We start from the raw sequence: 23,503 nt of genomic DNA, 5'->3' as shown, positions 1-23,503 counted from the left end.
CGCTTGAAAAACCGACTTTTTATCCGAGGCTCGGAGACCCAAGTCGTATATACCAATCAACTCAGCTCGACGAACTGAGCACATGTATGTATATGTGTGTGTGTGCGTATGTGTGTGCGTTACAAAAATCTCACATCAAGATCTCAGCCGTCCGTGGACCGATTTGCACGATTTTAACACTAAACGAAAGCATTGTACGAGTTCAATTTTTTTTGCAATCGGACATTTGGTTCCAGAGATATGTGAGAAATACGAACATGAAGTGCATTTTCAGAAAACTAACAAAATAATGTCACATGAATATCTCAGCCGTCTGTAAACCAATTTGCATGATTTTATCTTTAAACGAAAGCTATGACTTTGCCATTGAACCCATTGTATTTTGTTTTTGCAATTAGACATTGGGTTTCGGAGATATCTCTGAAATACGAACATAAAGCATTAGACGTATCAACTTCACACATTGGTAAAATATGTCCCATCAAGATCTCAGTCGTCCTTGGACCGATTTGTGCGATTTCATCTTTAAACGAAAGCTATGTTTTTGTCATTGGACCCATTCATTTTTTTTCTGCAATTGGAAATTCGGTTTCAGAGATATCTGTGAAATACGAATATGAGACATATTTTCAGACTACTAATGAAGAATTGTCACACCAATTTCTCAGCCGTCTATGACCCGATTTGAACTCTTTTGGGCTTAAACAGAAGCTGTAATATTGCCATTTAAGGCTGCAAATCAAATCTGCAGTCTTTTTATATTTTTTAAAATTGTTAAATTTTCAGAAATATCCCTTTTTACCCCTCTTACACCCTAAGAAGGGTATAAAGATCGCTTGAAAAAACCGACTTTGTATCCGAGGCTCGGAGACCCAAGTCGTATATACCAATCAACTCAGCTCGACGAACTGAGCACATGTATGTGTGTGTGTGTGTGTGTGTGTGTGTGTGTGTGTGTGTGTGTGTGTGTGTGTGTGTGTGTGTGTGTGTGTGTGTGTGTGTGTGTGTGTGTGTGTGTGTGTGTGTGTGTGTGTGTGTGTGTGTGTGTGTGTGTGTGTGTGTGTGTGTGTGTGTGTGTGTGTGTGTGTGTGTGTGTGTGTGTGTGTGTGTGTGTGTGTGTGTGTGTGTGTGTGTGTGTGTGTGTGTGTGTGTGTGTGTGTGTGTGTGTTTTTTTTTTTTTTTTACAAGGGTTAAAGGCCATCAAAAATCTGCGCGACAGACACCTCGAGCATCCACACTATGCTCGAAGGCGAACAGGGATGGGCTCCTCCCGACCTGCTAAAAATGTGCCTCCCGGATAAACCGGGTCCCTTATCTTCCTTGCCTCGATCCCCAGGACCACGGGATGCTGCGACTACTTCGGGGGGCTGTGCTCATGCACTTCTTCTAAAATTCCGGCCCCTAGCTTAGGCTAGTTCGCCGACTGGCTGGCTAATCCACTGCTCCACTGCAACGTAGTCTCGATCTCTCGACGGTCATGCACCGATCTTCCTGACTTCCCCCGGCGTCGAGGGTGGTCCACCAGTTCCGGTGAAGGAAACTTCCGCACTGATGGTGCCCCGACTACCGGCGGCTATCGCAGGGGACGCTTTCGCGCATTGCGCCGTCTTCGTCTTCGGGTTGCAGAGGTGGTCCGACAGTTCCGGTGGTGGGTGACGTCCGCACTGGCGGTGCCCTACATACCCGAAGCACTTCCTTCTTCTTTCTTCAGCAGGTTGGCAATTCGAGTGCCGAGGTCGGTCCAACGATTCCGGTTGGCAGAAGACTTCCGGTTCGCTGGCGCCCCGACGACCCGAGGCCAAACACTGCTCACTGGACTCACACTGGATTTCCCCGAAACTACGCTTATTCGCTGGTCACTTCTCCATCTACGCTGCAGTTCTGACAGTATTTGCGTCACGACTCTGCTGACCACATTCCACGTGCCTTCTTCGTGACACATTCGCTCTGCGATGTTGTCCGCCCTTAGTGCAGGCATTCCTCTACGTACTTCCGCAAACCTTGGGCAATCGAATACCACGTGTTCTGGAGTCTCTTCGACATTCTCGCACTCTGGACATAACGGTGAATTAGTATGTCCAAACCGATGTAAGTACTTCCGGAAGCATCCGTGACCCGACAGAAACTGCGTCAGGTGAAAGTTCACTTCACCATGCTTTCTGTTCATCCACACCGACAGGTTTGGGATGAGCCGGTGGGTCCACCTCCCTTTCTCCGTACTGTCCCACTCTTGTTGCCATCTCGCCATCGATCGGATTCTCACCTCCTTCCTTACGTTTCTGGTGTCTCTTCGCTGATAACACTCGATGTCTTCCTCCAGGGTGATGCAGATGGGTTGCATCCCAGCAATAACGCATACAGCCTCTGACGATATCGTTCTATATGCGCTCGCGACTCGAATGGCCATCAGCCGGAACACACTTTTCAGCTTTTCCCGGTTCCGCTTGGTTTGCAGTGCATTACCCCAAGCAGGAACCCCATATCGCAGTATCGATGACGAGACACTAGCTAGCAGACGCCTCGTGCTGCTTCTTGGACCGCCTACGTTTGGCATGATCCTCGCTATTGCGTTCATTGCCTTCGCCGACTTTTCACAGGCGTAGTCAACGTGGCTGTTGAAATTTAGCCGATCGTCGATCATCACTCCCAAGTGCTTCAGTGATCGCTTCGAAGTAATCGCATGGCCTCCGACGACGATCTCCATCCGCTGGATCGCTTTGCAGTTGCTGACTAATAGCACCTCCGTTTTGTGGTGAGCTATCTGCAGCTTAACACCGCTCATCCAGCGCTCGATCATGGCTATCGTCTCCATCACCAACACCTCCACTTCTTCAAGAGTCTCGCCCATCACCGCTAGTGACACGTCGTCCGCAAAACCCACGATTTTCACTTTCCTGGGTAGCTGCAAAGTCAACACTCCGTCGTACATCCCGTTCCAAAGAGTTGGACCAAGTATGGAGCCCTGGGGAACACCAGCTGTAACGCGCATCGATTTATGTCCTTCGTTCGTATCGTACGTCAGAACTCTACCCTGAAAATAACTTTTCAGGATATTGCACAGATAGTTGGGGACCCGCATTCTGTGCAGCGCCGTCGCGATGGCTTCAAAGCTGGCGCTGTTGAACGCGTTCTTCACGTCTATCGTGACCACTGCGCAGTACCGATCTCCTCGTCTCTTCTGCTTGGACGCCTTCTCAGCACTCTCGAGCACTGTTCGAATGGCATCCACCGTCGAAACTGCTCTACGGAATCCGAACTGCATATTCGACAACCCGCGTTCTCCCTCTGTACATTTCGTCAGCCTATTGAGGATGATTCTCTCAAGGAGCTTCCCGAGCGTGTCTAATAGGCATATAGGCCTGTACGCGGCCGGATTGCCGGGTGACTTTCCTGGCTTAGGCAGCAACACCAGCTTCTGGATCTTCCACATTTCTGGAAAATTGCCTTCGTCCAGGCACTTTTGCAGCGCCTTCCTGAACATGTCCGGATATGCCAGGATCGCAGCTTTTAACGCAACGTTCGGTATTCCATCCGGACCCGGGGCTTTCTTCGCTTTCAGGCGTTTAGTCGCTTCCGCAAGCTCACTATTGGACACTTGTCGATCTAAGGGGTTTGCTTCTCCTTCTTCGTCGTACGGTGTTGGCGGCCACATGGTCGGCTCATGTTTCGGGAAAAGACCCTCCACAATTGCCTTCAACTTGTCCGGGCACATTTCAGCTGGCGTCGATGGGCCTTTGATCTTCGCCATCACGACCCGATACGCGTCCCCCCAGGGGTTGGCGTCTGCTTCTCGGCACAGCTCCTTGTAGCAGTCTGACTTGCTGAGCTGGATAGCCCGTTTCAATGCGGTCCTAGCTTCCCGGAACACCGCTTTGCGTTCCTCTCTCTGGTTCCGTCCTTGCTCTCTGTGCCCGCCTCCGAGCTTTGAGGCAAGCAGCGCGTAGCGTACTGAGCCTATCGTTCCACCAGTAAGCTGGACGCCGATTACTTCTCGGTTCTAGTTTTCGTGGCATCGTAGCGTCGCAAGCCCTTACCATCATTCTTGTTAGCTCGGCCGCATCAATGATCTCAGTACTGCTGTCCGGTCGAAGTGCTTCAACGAATAGGTCTTTGATAAAGGCTTTCGTTTTCCACCTCCGATCACTGGATATCCTTCTTCGTGTTGCACCAGGATTTCGTTGGCCAATACGGTAGCGAATCGCCTGGTGGTCGCTGTGGGTGTACTCCTCGCTAACTCTCCAGTCCATACTTGCCATCAACGAAGGACTGCAGAATGTGATGTCGATGATAGACTCCCTCCCATCCCTCCGAAACGTGCTCACCGAGCCTTCATTACACAATCGTACATCTAGCTTCGCTAGAGCTTCCTGCAGGATATATCCTCTTGTGTTGGTCACTCGACTGCCCCATTCCACGGCCCAGGCATTGAAGTCACCTCCTATGACTACCGGCCTTCGTCCGATCAGCTTATCGGTCAACAGATCCAATATCTGGCTAAACTGATCCACGGTCCACCTTGGAGGTGCATAGCAGCTGCATATGAAGACGCCGTTAATTCTGGCAATCACGAAGCCTTCGCACGAACTCTCCACCACTTCTTGAATAGGGAATTTGCCCATGACTTGTATCGCAGCCAAACCCGTTCTGTCTGTCACCCAGTTACCGTTATCAGGGGGAACTCGATACGGCTCTGCAATTATCGCGACATCGCACATCGTTTCTGCTGTAGACTGCCATAACAGTTGTTGTGCGGTTTCACAATGATTCAGATTAATCTGAACTATCTGCATTACTGCTGGCCTGCGATCGCCCTCTTGTAGGCTGGGCATTTGTAGCCACCCGTCTGATGGTCATTTCCGTCCTCTGAAGTGCAAAGCATACACTTCGGTCTTTGCGTGCAGTCTCTCGCAAGATGACCCGTTTCCCCACATTTCCAGCACATGTTAGATCTGTCTGGACCTTTACAAGCTCCTGCTCGGTGTCCAAAGCCCAAACACTTGAAGCATCTCTCCATAGATTTGCTCACTTCTGGGGCGGCTTTCAATGGGCATTTCGACCATCCAACCGTCAGTTTGCCTACTTCCAGTGCCTTATGAGCAGCGGTTACTGGCAGACGAATCATCGCTGTCTGTGTGCCTCCGTACGCCTTTCTAATCCGGATCGACATTTGTACCTCGCCTATATTGCACTGCGCCTGTAGTGCTACCCGCAGCTCTTCTTCCGACGTGATCTCGTCTAGGTCTCTGCACAAAATCACCATCTCTGGAGTTAAGGCTTTGACCTCCGCCTCTGAGCCCAATGATTTCGCAATGCGCTCCTGCATAACCGAGCTGTGAACCGCAGGGTCCTTCTTCAACTCGAAGAGCATCTCTCCGGTTTGTGTGCGCCTGGTCCTTATCACGTTTTCGCCCAAGTCCCTCAACTCAGGATCTTCTCTAACTTTTTGAGAAGCGCTGCATACGTCGTAGCGTCGTTAGCCTTTACTAGCACAGCTTCCCCTTCGGCGTCTTTCTACGAGGTGGAGGCTTTTCTTTCCCGTTCTGCTCCATCCTTGCCTCTTTTCGCTTCAGCTCTTTCTTTCTCTTCTCCTTCTGACCTACTACGGTACTCCATCCTTCTCCCTGTGGAGTAGCGTCTGGCCCTTCGACGGCGACGGCTTCCGCCCGTGTCTGCCTCTTGAGTCCGCCTGGCCTGTCATCTCCCGGTGAGGTTCTTGCCCTTTTGGGAGTCATGGAGGCTGGTGAACTCTCCACCCCGAGCAGTTTCCCTTTTCCCTGCTTCTTAGGATATAACGGAAATGTCCCGATACCTCCCTGTTCCGGCGGAACTGCAACAGCATGTGCCTTAGTTTGTGCCAATGCGCGCTCCGCTACATCGGCCCTCAGCGTTGCTGTATCGAATTCGTTCACTGCCGATAATAACGCCTTACGGATCCTGTGAACCATGTCCTTAATCTCCTTATGGACGTTGTTCCTCCCATCCACGAAATTGTGAAGTTCCTCCACCAATCTCTTCGCGGCCACTATTTTCGGCTTTTGTGGCTCGCTCTGCCCTGGCCGTTGCTCCTGCAGTTGTTCCTGCTTCTTCTGCTCCTTTTGCTCCTGCTTCTGCCGCTGTTGTTGCTGTAGCACTACTGCCACTGACGGCGGTGATCTCACCAACCCACTACTGGCGAACGGGTTCGCCGCTCCTGCATCTGCTTCTGCGTGATTTGTTGAATTATTCATTCTATAGGGTCCCCCTCCAAACCGTTATCTCCACCCGTCGTACGTAGTCGCTTATGATCCATGGATTATCTTTGCAAGCAGTGAGGTCCATGCGAGGGTTGACACGGACGCACTTATATGGCCGTGTTCAGAGCCGATCGCGCAATCGGGAAAATCTCAACCGAGCCTAGTACTCACCAAGAAACTTGGTGGACTAGTATTGAACGTATTTGGAGGACTGCTAGTTTTTTACCGGGACGGAGGCGGCCGTACTGTTGGCCCACTCGCCATTTCAAGCCGGTGTCACCCTACCTTACTCAGGGAGTAGAACAGCACGACCGTCAGCCCAATGTCATCGTTTCCAATCCACTATCCAGATTCTGTCCGTTGTCGTAAGCCGTGACCAGTATATCGTAATTAGGACCTTACTGGTATCGATCCTAATGTGCCGGTTGGCACTCCTGTTGATGGGGCTGAAGTGCTTTGGAAGCGGCACGGGTCGCTTGTACAGAGCTGCTTGTAGACATGTGGTTTTTTGTAGAGATTCAACAGAGCCCACTGTCAAACCTCCGCCACGTCCCCTAGGCAGATTCCGCTTGGGCTGGCTGGGAACCAGTGAACTGGTACCAGGGCCCGGTCATCTCCCGAGAGAAACGCCGATTGGTGGTTTTTCATTGGCGCTCGGGAACAAGTCCCGAGCTCCCACCTCTTGTGTGTGTGTGTGTGTGTGTGTGTGTGTGTGTGTGTGTGTGTGTGTGTGTGTGTGTGTGTGTGTGTGTGTGTGCGCGTGTGTGCGTGTGTGCGTATGTGTGTGCGTTACAAAAATCTCACATCAAGATCTCAGCCGTCCGTGGACCGATTTGCACGATTTTAACACTAAACGAAAGCTATGACTTTGTCATTGTACGAGTTCAATTTTTGCAATCGGACATTTGGTTCCAGAGATATGTGAGAAATACGAACATGAAGTGCATTTTCAGAAAACTAACAAAATAATGTCACATGAATATCTCAGCCGTCTGTAAACCAATTTGCATGATTTTATCTTTAAACGAAAGCTATGACTTTGCCATTGAACCCATTGTATTTTGTTTTTGCAATTAGACATTGGGTTCCGGAGATATCTCTGAAATACGAACATAAAGCATTAGACGTATCAACTTCACACATTGGTAAAATATGTCCCAACAAGATCTCAATCGTCCTTGGACCGATTTGTGCGATTTTATCTTTAAACGAAAGCTATGTTTTGTCATTGGACCCATTAATTTTTTTCTGCAATCGGAAATTCGGTTTCAGAGATATCTGTGAAATACGAATATGAGACATATTTTCAGACTACTAATGAAAATTGTCACACCAATATCTCAGCCGTCTATGACCCGATTTGAACTCTTTCGGGCTTAAACAGAAGCTGTAATATTGCCATTTAAGGCGGCAAATCAAATCTGCAGCCTTTTGTATTTTTTAAAATTGTTAAATTTTCAGAAATATCCCTTTTACCCTTCTTACACCCTAAGAAGGGTATAAAGATCGCTTGAAAACCGACTTTATCCGAGGCTCGGAGACCCAAGTCGTATATACCAATCAACTCAGCTCGACGAACTGAGCACATGTATGTATGTGTGTGTGTGTGTGCGTGTGTGCGTGTGTGCGTATGTGTGTGCGTTACAAAATCTCACATCAAGATCTCAGCCGTCCGTGGACCGATTTGCACGATTTTAACACTAAACGAAAGCTATGACTTTGTCATTGTACGAGTTCAATTTTTTTTGCAATCGGACATTTGGTTCCAGAGATATGTGAGAAATACGAACATGAAGTGCATTTTCAGAAAACTAACAAAATAATGTCACATGAATATCTCAGCCGTCTGTGAACCAATTTGCATGATTTTATCTTTAAACGAAAGCTATGACTTTGCCATTGAACCCATTGTATTTTGTTTTTGCAATTAGACATTGGGTTCCGGAGATATCTCTGAAATACGAACATAAAGCATTAGACGTATCAACTTCACACATTGGTAAAATATGTCCCATCAAGATCTCAGTCGTCCTTGGACCGATTTGTGCGATTTTATCTTTAAACGAAAGCTATGTTTTTGTCATTGGACCCATTAATTTTTTCTGCAATCGGAAATTCGGTTTCAGAGATATCTGTGAAATACGAATATGAGACATATTTTCAGACTACTAATGAAGAATTGTCACACCAATATCTCAGCCGTCTATGACCCGATTTGAACTCTTTTGGGCTTAAACAGAAGCTGTAATATTGCCATTTAAGGCGGCAAATCAAATCTGCAGTCTTTTTGTATTTTTTAAAAATTGTTAAATTTTCAGAAATATTCCTTTTTTTATTTTGAAATCGATAAAAGCATGATAATATCAGTTATTTTATATTCAATTGAAGGTCATATGCATAGAAATTGTAATATGCACTGGGCACACACAACCATTCAAAAGTGTAAGAAGGGTTGCGTTCACTGTAGGTGGATTAAGTCAGGTTTTTATTTTGAAATCGTTAAAAGCATGATAATATCAGTTATTTTATATTCAATTGAAGGTCATATGCATAGAAATTGTAATATGCACTGGGCACACACAACCATTCAAAAGTGTAAGAAGGGTTGCGTTCACTGTAGGTGTATTAAGTCGGGTTTTTCGACCTCAAGTCACTAAAGTCACTTTTTCTTGCAAAAAGTCACTATTTTCAACTATTTTAAAACTATTGACTATTTTTGTATGAAGCTTTATATATAAGTCGGATGATGCTTTGTTCATGGCGGAAATGAAATAACAGATTTTGGAAAAATGATCGCTCTGAAACTTCGCCAGCCATTTTACTCGCTGCTCTTATTGGCATTTCACCAGTAGCTAATTGACCTTTCCGGTCAAAAGATTGCTCAATCGATTCTTTATTTTATCTAAAGTCAACTTTCCCAAAGAACCCATATTTTTGACGCCTCTAAATATGTTTTTAAAATTTAAAGCAACATATTTTGAAAATGTTGTTTTTCAAGATTGCGCTAAAATTCGCCTGATTTTAAACGAACAGCGGGTGAATTTTTTAGACCGGTTTACACATTACAGCATTTTTTCAATTTTTGTTTTGGATTTTTAAAATAGTTAGAAGCTTGAGAGAGAGAGTTGAAAGAAAGAGAAAGTTGACCTTAAATAAGCCAAAAAATCGATTGAGATAATAAAACGAGATGCAATTTTTGACGGGAAAGGATATAGATATTATATTAAGGGGATAAAGTCTCCCTAATTTTGAAGATTGCATGCGCTGAGAAACATCGAATCATTGTAACGAATTGCGGTAGTTTGCCGAAGATTGAATGGTTTGGTGTGACAAAGAATGATTGTATCTTGCACCACCAGACGCAACAATCACTGTTGTAACTATTGAGTTATTAACAAAGTTATGATTCTCAGCGCGTGGTATTTTGGTAAAATAAAAATATTTATTTTCAAATCGAAATAATAATAATTGCATTATAAGCAGGAGGTCAAGCGTTCAATCCCAGGTTCGTTGTAACTGAATTTTCATATTTTTTGTTTCGTTTTCTACCAAAATGATGATGACTGATGTTCTTTTGATGTTCCTTTCGCACTAAAAATTCCAAAAACTTTCTAAACCTATAGCAAATCTGCATCTTTCTTAAGTAGGTATTCAGCTAATCCAGTGATTGTAACTCACGAGAAGAGAATGTTCATTCACGCAGATTTTTGCCCACAAATCATTTTAGGGGAAGAAAAACAGGTCTTATGATTGATAGAAAACCATGTTTCGCTCACTTCCAGTAGCGCAAACGTTTGATTTGCTCGCAGGACTACTCATAGTTTTTAGTAGTCCTATTTTTGACTGATATTTAGTAAAATTTTCTTGGGGTGCACGATTTCCATTTCTTTTCTGAGTTTATTATGAGAGAGTGGTGATTGAAAGATGATTTCCGCTACAAATTACGAAAACAATTTTCCCTCGACCCAAAAACGCCTAATTTTGTCTCATCGAAAGTGCAACTGAAACTGAGAGTCACTTTTTGGTCACTTTTTCTGCAACTGGAAGTCACTATTTGGTCCCTTTTTTCGTCAGCTTTGGTCACTAAAGTCACTATTTTGAGCGGCATTGGTCGCTACCAGTCCTGAATAGTTATACTATGTTTTCATCGTCTTTACGTATTCCGCCAGTATCTTGGATTTTCAGAAAGGTCTTTCCCATGGACATTTGTATTGAGTGCAATACAATATCATTTATTTTCAGGCGCCATTCGTCATCCGGTGGAAATGGACTAAATTCATCCAACGAGAAACCGTTTGCTTGTCCGGTGCCGGGCTGCAAGAAACGATACAAGAACGTCAACGGCATCAAGTATCACTCGAAAAACGGCCACAAAAAGGACGGAAAGTAAGTTTTTCTTTAGAAGACGTTGCTTAGATCCAAGTTTCACAAAGATTTTTATTTCGCAAAATTTCAGCCGTGTCCGGAAGAACTTCAAGTGTCACTGCGGCAAGAGTTACAAAACGTCGCAGAGGCTAAAGAACCACCAGCTCAGTGCTCATCAGAACCCAGTGGTGGCGGACGCCGTCAGCACGAGTGCGGCCACCAGCAACAGTGTGCACCAACCGCAGCTGCCCTCGGCGCTGCTTTCACCTGTTTCTTCGTCGTCATCGTCCTGTTCGTCTTCAGTGTCGTCCATTGTTCAGTCCCTGTGTTCCTCCGCCATCAACAGCAACAACAACAACAATGGCAGTAGCAGTAATCCACAAGCCGGTGGTGGCAATGCGACGCTCAGCGTGTCCAGTGCCGTCGCTATTGCCACCGCAGCAGTATCTAGTCAAATGGGTAAGTGTTCTTAATTATTTTGTAATTCTATTCAGACATGTATCAAACGCCGTCTAGTGATGCCACACTGCTACGATGTTAATGCTATGTGAATGAGACAATAGAACTGATTTTGAAGTAATGGGGGAAACAAATTGAAGCTGATTAAAATAGGAATTTTAAACCGTGATAAATTTTAGCAGTAATACGCGGTATCTTCGAGAGCACGTTGCTAATCATTCAAAATACGGTGAATCTGTGAATCATCTTCCGTTTGTCGCATGTTGTTCGCTAAACATCTCGCCTTCTTGTATCCTTCGGATTATTATCAGGAACAATTTTCATGTGGTTCCTGTCCGACATTCTTTACTTGCGCGGCCCGCCGCAGTAGTTCGAAATATGAACGATAGGTGCTTCTCATTCGGTATTTCTTAAGGGGGTATATAGGCATCATACCAGCGATCACGCAAGCAGCGTTTCAAGAAACGGTGCGTTGGTATGTACTGATAACACGGAGCAACACTAATCTGGGCGTACATTCAAGCTTCTACATTGCAGTTTATACTAGGTGGCCAATCTTTTCACTTTCACTCCAACAAGCGTTCAACACAGGTAGATTTCTACAGCCCTGTTTAGTCTCTAAACCAAGTTTAAACATTGTAGATTTAAGCGGAGATGTGGAAATTTGCCCCCTTCTGGCAACATTGTTTCGATGGACAAGCGAAGTGGGACTTGGGAGAAGCATTTCACCAGTTCTGGCCATGCCCGTTTATAGCAAGTCATCCGTCATCGATGGTATCTGTGACGCGAGCCACGTAATACGTACAACTGTCCTAACCCAGGAAACAAACACAAAAACTGACATTCTCCGTGAGAAAATATTCAGTAACCGTGCGGGAGTTTCTCGCCGTCATCAGAGCGATCGAGGAGTACAGAGGATATGTGGAAGGAATTGAGTACACGGTGTACTTCGAACACTCGGTATTAAGCTATCTCAAGTCCAAGAAGAAGTGGCCTTCCTCAGCCGTGAGGTAAGATGCTTTAAAGGAGGACGGTAATGTTTTAGTGGGGAATATAATGTCGATAAGAAGAAGTCCAAGACTCATGGGTCGCTGGATGCTAAGACTAAATGCATTCGATTTCGACATCAAATATCAAATGAGCTTTTCGACAGTTCCATACGCACTCCAGTAGATCAGTGTTTTTTCGATTTCCAAGCACAACAGCGTTCACATGAAGCGTCTGATGGCCAATGCTGAGTAATGTTGGAAGAGTGAATGGCGTGCCCGCGTACATACGTGAATACCACCGTAGGTGGGACTATAATCTGCAAGCCATCGTAGCAGTAATAAACTAAGTGAATCACGAAGCCACCGGAGTCAGTCCCCACTACGCTCAATTCGGCAGGGCAGCAGATTTTGCACACCGATCTTTATACTCAGCAAGAGTAGAACACGCCAAGGTAGCACAAGATGTTAGACTTTCGGCGATTCATTTTATTCATGAATTCAGAGATCAACGCAAGACCAATCAAGAATCTGATTCATTACATACCACAGGAGGTGAAAGTTATTTCATGAAAATCATTGTTGTTTGGGTCCCTCCTTAGCCGTGCGGTAAGACGCACGGCTACAAAGCAAGACCATGCTGTGGGTGGCTGGGTTCGATTCACGGTGCCGGTCTAGACAATTTTCGGATTGGAAATTGTCTCGACTTCCCAGGGCATAAAAGTATCATCGTGTTAGCCTCATGATATACGAGGAATGCAAAAATGGTAACTTGGCTTAGAAACCTCGCAGTTAATAATTGTGGAAGTGCTTAATGAATACTGAGCTGCGAGGCGGTTCTGTCCCAGTGTGGGGATGTAATGCCAATAAGAAGAAGAAGAAGAAGACATTGTTGTTTGCGGTATTATTTACAAAAATATTGCTGCAATACCGGACGAGGGCGAACGAAGCACGATATAAACGGGCGCGGAACAGGCAAAACTCGATTTTTCAGAGGAAAAATGGCCAGCAGAAAGATCGAGACCGTGAAGAGACGGAGCAACTGTACCGCGCTAATAACACACGAAAGTTTTATGAAAAGTGGAACCGTTCACGTATAGCCTGATATGTGTAAGGACATAAACGGGAACCTTCTTACGAACGAGCGTGAGGTGATCCAAAAGTGACGGCAGCACTACGAATGGCGATGTGGCAGACGAAAATGGCGGTATGGTGATGAACTTGGGCGAACGTGCGCAGGACATAATTCTACCGGCTCCGGATCTCCAGGAAATCCAGTAGGATATTTGCCGGCTGAAGAACAACAAAGTCTCTGGGGTTGACCATCTACCAGGAGAGCCAATTAAACACTGTGGTGCTAGAGCGCTGCACTGGGTCAGTACCAATATTTGGGAGGAGGAAGTTTTGCCATCGTGCCCTATCTACAAAAAGGGCGTTAAGCTGGATTGTTGCAACTACCGCGCAATCACATTGCTGAACGCCGCCTACAAGGTACTCTCCCAATTGCAAGAGAGTTCGTGGGGCAGTATCAGACACGTTTTATGGGCGAACGCTCCACCACGGACCAGGTGTTCTCCATTGGCCAAGTATTGCCGAAATGCCGCAAATACAACGTGCCCGCACATCATCTATTCATCGACTTCAAAGCCGCATACGATACAATCGATCGGGACCAGCTATGGCAGTCCTGAGTCCCTTTGAAATGCGCAGAGGGTTACGGCCAGGTGATGGTCTTTCGTGTCTGCTATTCAACATCGCTTTGGGAGGGATAAGAAAAAAAGACAGGAACACCCTTCTTCGACCAGAGAGGTCGTACAGACTGAACACTTAACACCTAGCATAGACAATAGCCTGAGACAACGGACGGGACACATAACACCCAGTGGACCAGTGGAGAATTTTTCGATCACGAATAGTTTTCTCTTTACCAGGGCGGGAATCGAATCGACACTCCATAGCACTTGCGCTTAGGCGATTGACGTCGCTAACCGCACGGCCACGAAGCCCACGATTTGAAGAGCAGAAATTGACACTGAAAAGAGAAGCTAAGCGACTGAAAAGAGAAGCTAAGCGGATCGGACTAGTCATCAACACGCCGAAGACGAAGTACATGATAGGAAGACGCATAGTGGCTGGAATTCGTACGTACTTTGCGTCCGCAAGACGCTCCGATCGAATAGAGTTCACCGCCGTAGCAAACTGACAATTTACAAAACACTCATTAGACCGGTAGTCCTTTAAGGACTGCGTATCATCTGTGGTGCAGATGGCGGACGGTACGTGGAAGAAGGCGAATAAACCACGAGTTGCATGAGATGCTGGAAGAACCATCCATCGTTCACACCGCGAAAGTCGGACTGCGGTAGGCCGGGAGCGTAGCCAGAATGTCGGACAGTAACCCGGTGAAAATGGTTCTCGACAACGATCCGACGGGCACAAGAAAGCGAGGTGCGCAGCGGGCAAGATGGATCGATCAGGTGGAAGATGACTTGCAGACCCTCCGTAGACTGCGTGGTTGGCGACGTGTAGCCATGGACAGACCCGAATGGAGAAGACTCTTATGTTTATGTACTGCAGCACATGCCACTTCAGCCTTAGTCTGAATAAATAATAATAATTATACTAAATTAATGATTTCGTGTGTGTTACTTCTACGTGAAGTTAAACGATTTACAATGATATGGAAATGCTAATATCATCTTCCAAACTCAGACGCACATGTTCATGATAGAATTAGAGGCGAAAGTATAGAATTGATAGTTCCGTTAGGATACGGCAGGCATGAAGATTTTATTCTTCCCTCCCCCTTCATACGGGAGCTTGGCAGAAGGAAGGTCGTGTGATGTGTGCCATCACAAATATTGCCCTCCGCTCGCTTTCAAATCGACTTCTATAAAAACATTCTTCATGCCTGCCGTATCCTAACGGAACTATCAATTCTATACTTTCGCCTCTAATTCTATCATGAACATGTGCGTCTGAGTTTGGAAGATGATATTAGCATTTCCATATCATTAATAATAATTATGCCAAACAGCAATTAATTTGGAAACGTATGTAAATTATACCGAACGGCCTTTATGTTAAACGGCCTTCATTTTGGTACCACATACACATAGACCTGTGCAGGAGTTCATTACATTCACTCACCTAATGGATTTTGACACAAAATTATTTTAGGACATTTGGCATAATGACGATTTGGCATAAAAATTAAAAGAATTATAAAAAACTCTAGGAAGAAGCTCAATTTACATCTGTATTATTGCCTTTCTCTGGGCATATGCGTATTTTAAGGAGTGATTTACTTTTTCTCCAAACGGGTGGCAACCAAAAAATGGGATTAAAAAAATTGCTCGGGATAAAAATACAAAGAAGTACAGTTTAATCTGATATATGTTATACAAAGAGTTGTCCTTAGTATTCAAACTTAGACTAATGATTATGGGCATATTTTCCGTGGTTCGCCGTGCTGCTTCTGATCCTGCTTATGAGTTGCTTCGTGGCTTTGGCATTACAATCACCTTTGTATACAATAGAGCTGAGTAGACCAAATAATGCTTTGGCAGTTTTCACAACATTTCCACCTTTAAAATGTTCGACCGTGTACTTTTCCCATGATCTTTGTTCGCTTGAAAAATTTACAAAGCGCGCCGCAGTATTTTTTGTTGCTACGGTATGTTGTGAGCAGTGTTGGAGTGAAAGTGTGTATGTGACAATTCTTAAAGTCATATTTCTTTTGCCTTATTCCGGGTAAATGCGTACTTTTAAAGAAGGAGTCATCGACTATTTTGTCTTATTCCGGGCAAATGCGTACTTTTAAAGAAGGAGTCATCTTTTTTGCTTCATATCGGGCAAATGCATACTTTTAAAGAAGGAGTCATCTACTCTTGCCTTATTCCGGGCAAATGCGTACTTTAAAGAAGAAGTCATCGACTATTTTGCCTTATTCCGGGCAAATGCGTACTTTTAAAGAAGGAGTCATCTTTTTTGCTTCATCCCGGGCAAATGTATACCTTTAAAGAAGGAGTCATCTACTCTTTTGCCTTATTCCAGGCAAATGCGTACTTTTAAAAAAAATGAGTCATTTACTTATTTGCCCTATTTCTGGCAAATGCGTAATTTTAAAGAAGGAGTCATCTTCTTTTTTGCTTCATCCCGGGCAAATACATACTTTTAAAGAAGGAGTCATCAATTTTTTTGCATTATTCCGGTCAAATGCGTACTTTCGAAGAAGGAGTCATCTACTGTTTTGCATTATTCCGGACAAAGGCGTACTTTTAAAGAAGGAGTCATCTGCTATTTTGCTTCATCCCGGGCAAATGCATACTCGCAATCGTAAACAATGCCTTTTCCTGCAAATTTCTCAACAACTAGGACCGCTCCCAGCTAACAACCACTCTGAACTGGGGCGCTCCGCGCATTCTATCACACACAAGTGGAAAATATCGCCAGAAGTCTTTAATCTTCCTGAAATCAGCAGAAGAAGTCAATGTTTACGTTTGCGACTTTCACCCTCATGAAACAACAATGTCGATATATTCCTACGATTAACCATTTTTTTGTGCCAAATGGTAGTTTTGCTAAACGGCCCGTTGTATTTAATTCATTTTTCGAGGATTATGCCAAATGATCATTATGCCAAACGGTCGTTATGCCAAATAGCCTCGAGGTACCCAACAAATTATGCCAAATGGTCGTTATATCCAATGGTCTTTATGCCAAATGGCCTTTAGACGTTTAAATCGTTATGCCAAACGGCCTTACGCCAAACGGCATTATGCCATATGGGCTTCCCCCGCAGAAGACACACAGTGAAGAAACAAGCCATCGAGCTCCGGAAATACGGCGGACTTAAACCAAGACTTAAACGGTGCTGCTTCTAACCGAAATGATCTCTATGCATTGGAATCTAAATAAGGCCGCTTTAACTCAACATCCAAGCAAACTGTAATAGTGACCAGAAGTGTCAGTCAGATGTGATGAACAACGACATTCGAAAAAACTACCTCTCCACTTTGACAGTACTTCAGCTATGTACGCAGCATTGCGGGCACAACATCAAGCCACATGAAGACCAATCGGCCTACCACAGGCAAGGAAGACTGGAACTCTGAAGTTTGTTGTAGGAGGTTTCAGATACCACGCACGACCAAGCCAAATTGCGGTCCACCGCGCATTCGCATCGCGCCAGTGGATTTACCGTGTCGTAGAGAGCCTTCAAGTGCGGCAGATCTATTACCTGTGTAGGAGACACTGAGGCTCCAGGTCGAGGAGCGCTTTGAATCTTTGGGTCTGACGCAGTCCCTGCTGTCCAGCTGGGTTCTAGTCTGATGCTTGTTCACAGATTTTCGGCCTCCTCTGAAGGCACTGAACTGGGGCACGTGACCCACCAAATTGAAATTCTTGAAGTACCTGAAGGGATTCTGGAATAAAAAAAATTAAAGAAATTTGTGAATCATTTGCGGAAGAATTCCCGAAGGATTTCCTAATGGATTTTTCGAGAGGAATTTTAGAATAGAATAGAAAGAACTCCTAACATAATTTTAAAAGTTTTCTCAAAAGGATTCCAGAATGAATTTCCGAAAAAAAGGCTGAATAGAGTTATGGAAAGAAATTTTTCAGGAATGTCCGAAGGAATTTCTGAAAATAATACTGTAGGAATTTCTGAAGAAATCGCTGGAATAATCAATTTCAGGAATTCCAGAAATAATTTCCGAACAAATTCCTTAAGAAATTTACTTGAATTTCCAATAAAATTCGTAAAGGAATTCCGGAAGGAATCGCTACAGGATTTTTTGTAGGAATATCTAGAAGCATTCCTTAAGGTGTTTTCTAAAGATTTCGTAGGGAAATTCCCGAATGAGAACCCCTAAGAAATCCAAGGAATTTCTGAAGCATTTTCTGAAGGTATTTTCAATAGAAGCAGCGCTAGTGGCGCTGTATCCATTGAAATTATTTTGCCAAACCTAACTTGGGCGTTTGTTGTCCATCATGCTGTAGTGCAAGTTTGGTTTCATCACCACCATCGGTTTGACATTTATAGCATCGGTACTTCCAAGCAAACTAGATGTTGTTAGCATTCTTATACTTTTGCATCAACTGTAGTGTTTCCGAACGAGTTTCTGAAGAAATATCGCAAAAAATCTCCTGAAGGAGCCCTCCACTAGCCCCCACACCAAAAAGCTCACATGGAGCCCCCTGGTAATGGACGCATCTGATCTAAGCATACTCTGATCAGCACGACAATAAATAAATTTGAATTAATTATGAACTTGTATGCTTTTTGTATAAGTTTTCAAAGAAATTAAAGGAATTTAAACATTTCCAGGAGAATTTCTAAATGAATGTTGGAAGAAACTCGTAAAGGAATCCTCAAATGATTTTCTGAAAGAATTTTTGTAAGAAGTTCTCCCTAAGAAATTTCCAATCTGAATTCTTGAAAGGTTCTTTTAAAGAAATTACCGAAGTAATATCCAAGGGAATTCCTAAAGAAATTTCCAAAAGAATCCCTAAAGAAATTTCCGAAGATTGTCGAAGAAATTTCAAAAGAATACCTGATGAAGACTCCAAAGTATTTTACGAAGATATTTCCGAGGGATTTTATTGAGAAATTTTCAATGAAGTCCTTAAAGGAATTTCTGAATGAAATCATGGAGGGAGTTCTGAAGGCATTTCTGAGGAAAATATCAAACCTGTAGGAATTTCCGTTGGAATTACTAAAAGAATTTTTGATTGAATGGCTGAAGCAATTTTTAGATGTACTTGCTAAGGAAATCCTGGAGGTATTTCCTAAAGAATTTCTTAAATAACTTACGAGAAAAAATGTGAGGTAAGGCCTCCAATAAATAAATTTGAAAAAGTTTTTTTTTTTCGCAGTATTCACTTGTTTAAAGTGATTATTTTGCTGCGAAAATCTATATATGGCACGTGAGAATTAGGTTTTTTCAGATGAGTAGACACCCTAAATTGCTCGATCGGATTCGGAAACAGCAAACACAGACGAGAGGCGGTGTGCTGGATCGCAGCCGGTCTGTTTTCACGGTTGAGGCGAAGCCAACCAAACTTCCCCTACACCGATCATCCGAGCACCGAGCATCGATCCCTTGATATGGGCAGGGGTTTCCAAGTCACATTCGGCAAACAGCAGGTCTGGCTGATAATAGCTATGTATGCGGAATAAACGTCGAACATTCGAAAAGATGGCAGAACTGAATAGTACAAAATGTACAAAACGCTCATAAGATCGCGGTGGTCCTCTACGGATATGACATTTGAACCATGCTCTCTGAGGACTCTGAGTTTTCGAAAGACCAATGTACTCACCGTACACCTTCAGTGTTACGACGTTTGCAAACCCAACTATTTCAATGCCCGGCAGTAATTTCAGCCTCAGTACGTCATCGTACATTATTCCATAGCGGTGGTCCAGGATGGATTATGTATCATTTAACATCGCCCATACAACACATTTGGTATTTCCCCGAAAACCCTTTTTTTATTTAGGCAACACAGTTACTTAATCGTTTCACAATTTTCCTGCTGGTGCTTTTAACTCCTGAAAGTCATGTTTTGGCCTTTACGCGCTGGTGAAATGCTCGAACCGAATGATTCAAATAATCCATAACGGTAATTAAATATCACTAATCGGCTTCCATTTGTTTTCCCTTTACAGCATCCTCCTCTACGAGCTCATCATTGTCCTCTTCATCGTCTTCGTCGTCGTCGTCATCGGCCGGGTCTCCCAACGGCAAGTACGACAACCTGGGCATCCTAACGCCGGCGACCTCACCCAAGCTGACGCTGATGACTGCCACCGGAGGGGCCGGCTCCGACAGCCTTCTCCCGATGACACCCATCAGTCCCACGGGAGGCGGAACGGCTAACGGTTCTGGCGGTGGAGGCGGAGGTAGTAGTACAAGTTCTCTGGTAAGTAGTAAGGCCCTGTCGGCCGGCACTATCGTCGGCCAACTGCACACCGAAGAGACGTAGCCGATACTCAAGAATCTACTGCTGAGAAAGTGTTGAAGGTAAACGTGAGGACCGCCGGGTCGGGACCATGTGGTTCCGGACGTGCGGTCTTCGCCGCCGTCGTCTCGTTTTCGTTGTTATCTTAGTGAAAGAATGATACGCTTTTTAACTTTACGCCCGATGCAGCGCGGTTTACGCATGCCAAGTACTGCTACACAGAAACCTATACACAGGCGGCTGACAGAGAGAGAGGGAGAAGACATGTATATCAAACTACCGAAGACACTACAGAAGATAAAATTATCAGAAATATTCACACTTATTACATTGAAATTCGCACCTGCAATAGCGCAGTTTAGGGGCTTCAAGCGATCCGTAATTCAGACGTTCAGAAAAAAAAGGTTCAGAAATAGATTTGCTCGGATTAACCTTAGCATAAATAGCAGGAGAATAGGAACGGTCTCACCACAGGACATAGTTTACTTGGTAGTATGTAGATTTGCATAACAAATTCACAGTCCGCAGTCTCAATCAGTTAAGAGCTGCGCCTAGTTTCGCGTCGCTTCCTACAACAAACATTAGTGTTTCGCCTGTCTGTACGGTGGACTTTAAACGCCGAATTTTTGTTTGTTTTTCGTTTCTTTTATTATTTTAAATTAGTCGAACTCCGTACTTAAGTAGACGAGCGCGAGCTGAAGCTACTGAATTCACTGAAACTGTATTGTCACTATCACTGGTTAAGTTTTCGTTCCAACTGTCTGTTTTGTTTTTATCAATTATGGTCCCTTGAGGGCTCTCCCTGTAACTGTATTTGCACTGTTTTAATAATAGACAAAAAATATATAAGCTTCAATTCTAAACTTCACTCCATATATTTCGATAGATTCAATAGACGTGTTTAGACAGAGAGAGGAAAAGGTAAACAAAAAAAAATGCGAGAGAACTACAACCCTAGCATACGATATTCTATATCAAAGAAAAATAAATCCGATCTCAGATTCTCGTTCGCTTGTAGCTTGTAAAGAAAAACATACGAAAATAGGATCAGAGAACTGCTATATCTGTAAGAGCCAGCAGCAGCGGCGTTGCAACGACCGGAAACAAAAGAAGATTGATGATAAACTATCGATACCAAAATTTACTTCATAGGATCTTTATAGATAATTAATATATATAATTATATTTATCGTAAAACAAGAAATGCTGGAAAAAATAAGACAAATTGATACAATGCAGCCTGCTGATCACTATTAATGCGAAGCTGCGGTCACAAAAAATGAATACAGACGCAACCAACACTTCGGTATGTGTTATATCGAAAGTTGCCTGGAAGGGTCGTAAATCCTCTGAAATCAGACAGATGGTACGAAAAAAATGTGGAGATGTCTGGTAGTTTACCTACTTAATGGCTTCACATAGCCAAACTGACAAATCGACTGATTTAAATTCCAAAAACTTCTGGTTTTTCATTAATTTACAAAGGACATGACAAACCATTCATAGTTGAATAGTTGAAGCAGAAATCTGAAATCTGTCAATTTCAGTGCGACCCTTCTAGTGTTGAAGAAGGAAACGCTGTATTACATTGATTACAAATATCTATCAAAGTAACGCAACATTGAATGCCATCTATATTTTTCGGTTGTGACGAACAAGCAACAGCATCTAGAACAACAAAATCACAAATATATGATCATCAGATTGATCAATACAGAGGCTACCCGCTGGCTGCGCTGTTGTAGCACAATAGGTTGGCATACGGATCTGGAAGGATCGGTTTAACGCAGCCACTAAGGCTAAATAGTGCGAAGAACCTTCTAATGCGGTGAAAATGTGCGATTGGACATTCAACATCTGAATGCAATTTACGCGAGTTCGAAACTTACATCAGGAAGATAAAAAAATAATAAGTGAAATCATAGTCACTGTGCTTTCACAGTGACAGCCCCATCAAATCGGTATGGAAATCAAATGCTCAATATTAGATCAGTATCAAAACTAATCCCAGCACCCTGTCTAAAATCCGGTTGTACCACTCCCACTTCCCAGCCTATATAGAGTGTAGACGATCGTCGCCCCGCCCCTTCTAATCGCATCGCAGTTTAGTTCCATTGAGATTAAACATCATCGGCAATTCGGTATATAGGAAGGAAGATGTAGATTATTGGTAGCATTGTTGCGTAAGTAGAGAAGCAGCTGCGTGTTGTTTTTTTTGAGTTTCGAGTAGAAAGAAGGTGTATCCATTGTTTTCTCATTTTTGCTGAGAAAATAGGACGAGCAGTTTAATGATATAAATATTATACTTGTGTTGATTCAAATATGCTGTGATTTTTACAACCTCCTTCCCCATCAATTCATCCGCACTTCCTTTCATTTTTCCTGTTCTAAATTCACACATTTCCTACGTTGTTTGTAACCGTGATCATTTTTTGTTAGCCTTCGTTGTTGTGCGTTGAGGACAAACTATTCAGTAGCAATGGAAATTTACGATTAAACAATTTTTTAGGCAGCATTACAGACGTTTTTGCAAGTTTAGAATCGCTGAGAAATCTGGAATAATAGATCTTCACAGAATGCGGAATCCAAGTGACGTGCTATCTAGGTGCTATCCATCTTGAGCAGTGTTGGTAAAATCATTCACAAATCTCAATCAAGACATGAATTGAGCACGCAACCAAGATGACAACGGTAGCAGAAAATAACAATCATTCTATTACAAGTTATGCCGGAGCAAATTCGTTTGCGAATTTGAAGCAATGCAAAACATAATTTCGCTCCAAAAAGCGTTGGCAATTTATTGTTTATACACAAAGAGGGTTAACTGGGGTAATATGCATGGGGCATTTTGATCAATGTGACATATAAGAAGGCTTGAATTCACTTCATCAGCACCTTCTGCACATTAGTTAGAATGCTCGGAACGGTTTCGTCGGAACGGTTTCGTCGGAACGGAATTGTCGTCATCATGCATCAGTACTTGGACGGTCAAGTGCAGGATTTTGCTCACGCTTCAAGGATGTTCACGCAATCGAAACAAAACTACAGTCAGATAGAAAAAGAAAGGCTCGCTTTAGTGTTTGCAGTAACCAAATTCCGCCATTACAAGCTCCAGAACGATCATCACCCGCTACTGAAGATCGACAGAAACCGAGCTTTCTTTCTATACTCTGATTGTTGTTCAATAGTGCCAAGATGTTGTAGATGCCTGGAATGGCGTGTCCGGTGTCCACAGAGTGCCGCACGATGTCCGTGTTCGACGCGCACATTTCTGAACGGAATTGCTTAACTGTTTTTGCCGTTCGATTAGAGTTCGACAGATCTTCTTCTTATTGGCATTACATCCCCACACTGGGACAGAGCCGCCTCGCAGCTTAGTTTTCATTAAGCACTTCCACAGTTTTTTTTTTAATTAGTTTTATTGGTCATAGTTTTGTAATTCAAAGTATTCCATAGTCTAGTTAACACATTACGTTTAGTTTAAAATTAAGG

At 43.8% G+C, this 23,503-nt stretch overlaps 1 protein-coding gene across 7 annotated transcripts in view; it reads left to right on the top strand.

Moving 5' to 3' along the window:
• Nucleotides 1–21,249, top strand: part of LOC134207801 (uncharacterized protein DDB_G0271670-like) — a 54,741-nt gene extending 33,492 nt beyond the window's left edge. For all 7 annotated transcript variants that reach the window (XM_062683729.1, XM_062683726.1, XM_062683725.1 and 4 more), the window contains exons 6-8: nt 10,476–10,619; nt 10,690–11,057; nt 19,719–21,249. In XM_062683729.1, coding sequence (XP_062539713.1) covers nt 10,476–10,619; nt 10,690–11,057; nt 19,719–20,035 — 829 coding nt within the window. In that variant the 3' untranslated portion in view covers nt 20,036–21,249. The remainder of the gene's footprint in view (nt 1–10,475; nt 10,620–10,689; nt 11,058–19,718) is intronic.
• Nucleotides 21,250–23,503: the final 2,254 nt, after the last annotated feature.

The sequence above is a fragment of the Armigeres subalbatus genome, chromosome 1, assembly GCF_024139115.2.
Source record: "Armigeres subalbatus isolate Guangzhou_Male chromosome 1, GZ_Asu_2, whole genome shotgun sequence".
Taxonomy (NCBI): Eukaryota; Metazoa; Arthropoda; class Insecta; order Diptera; family Culicidae; genus Armigeres; species Armigeres subalbatus.
This window is presented reverse-complemented; position numbering and strand designations above follow the sequence as displayed.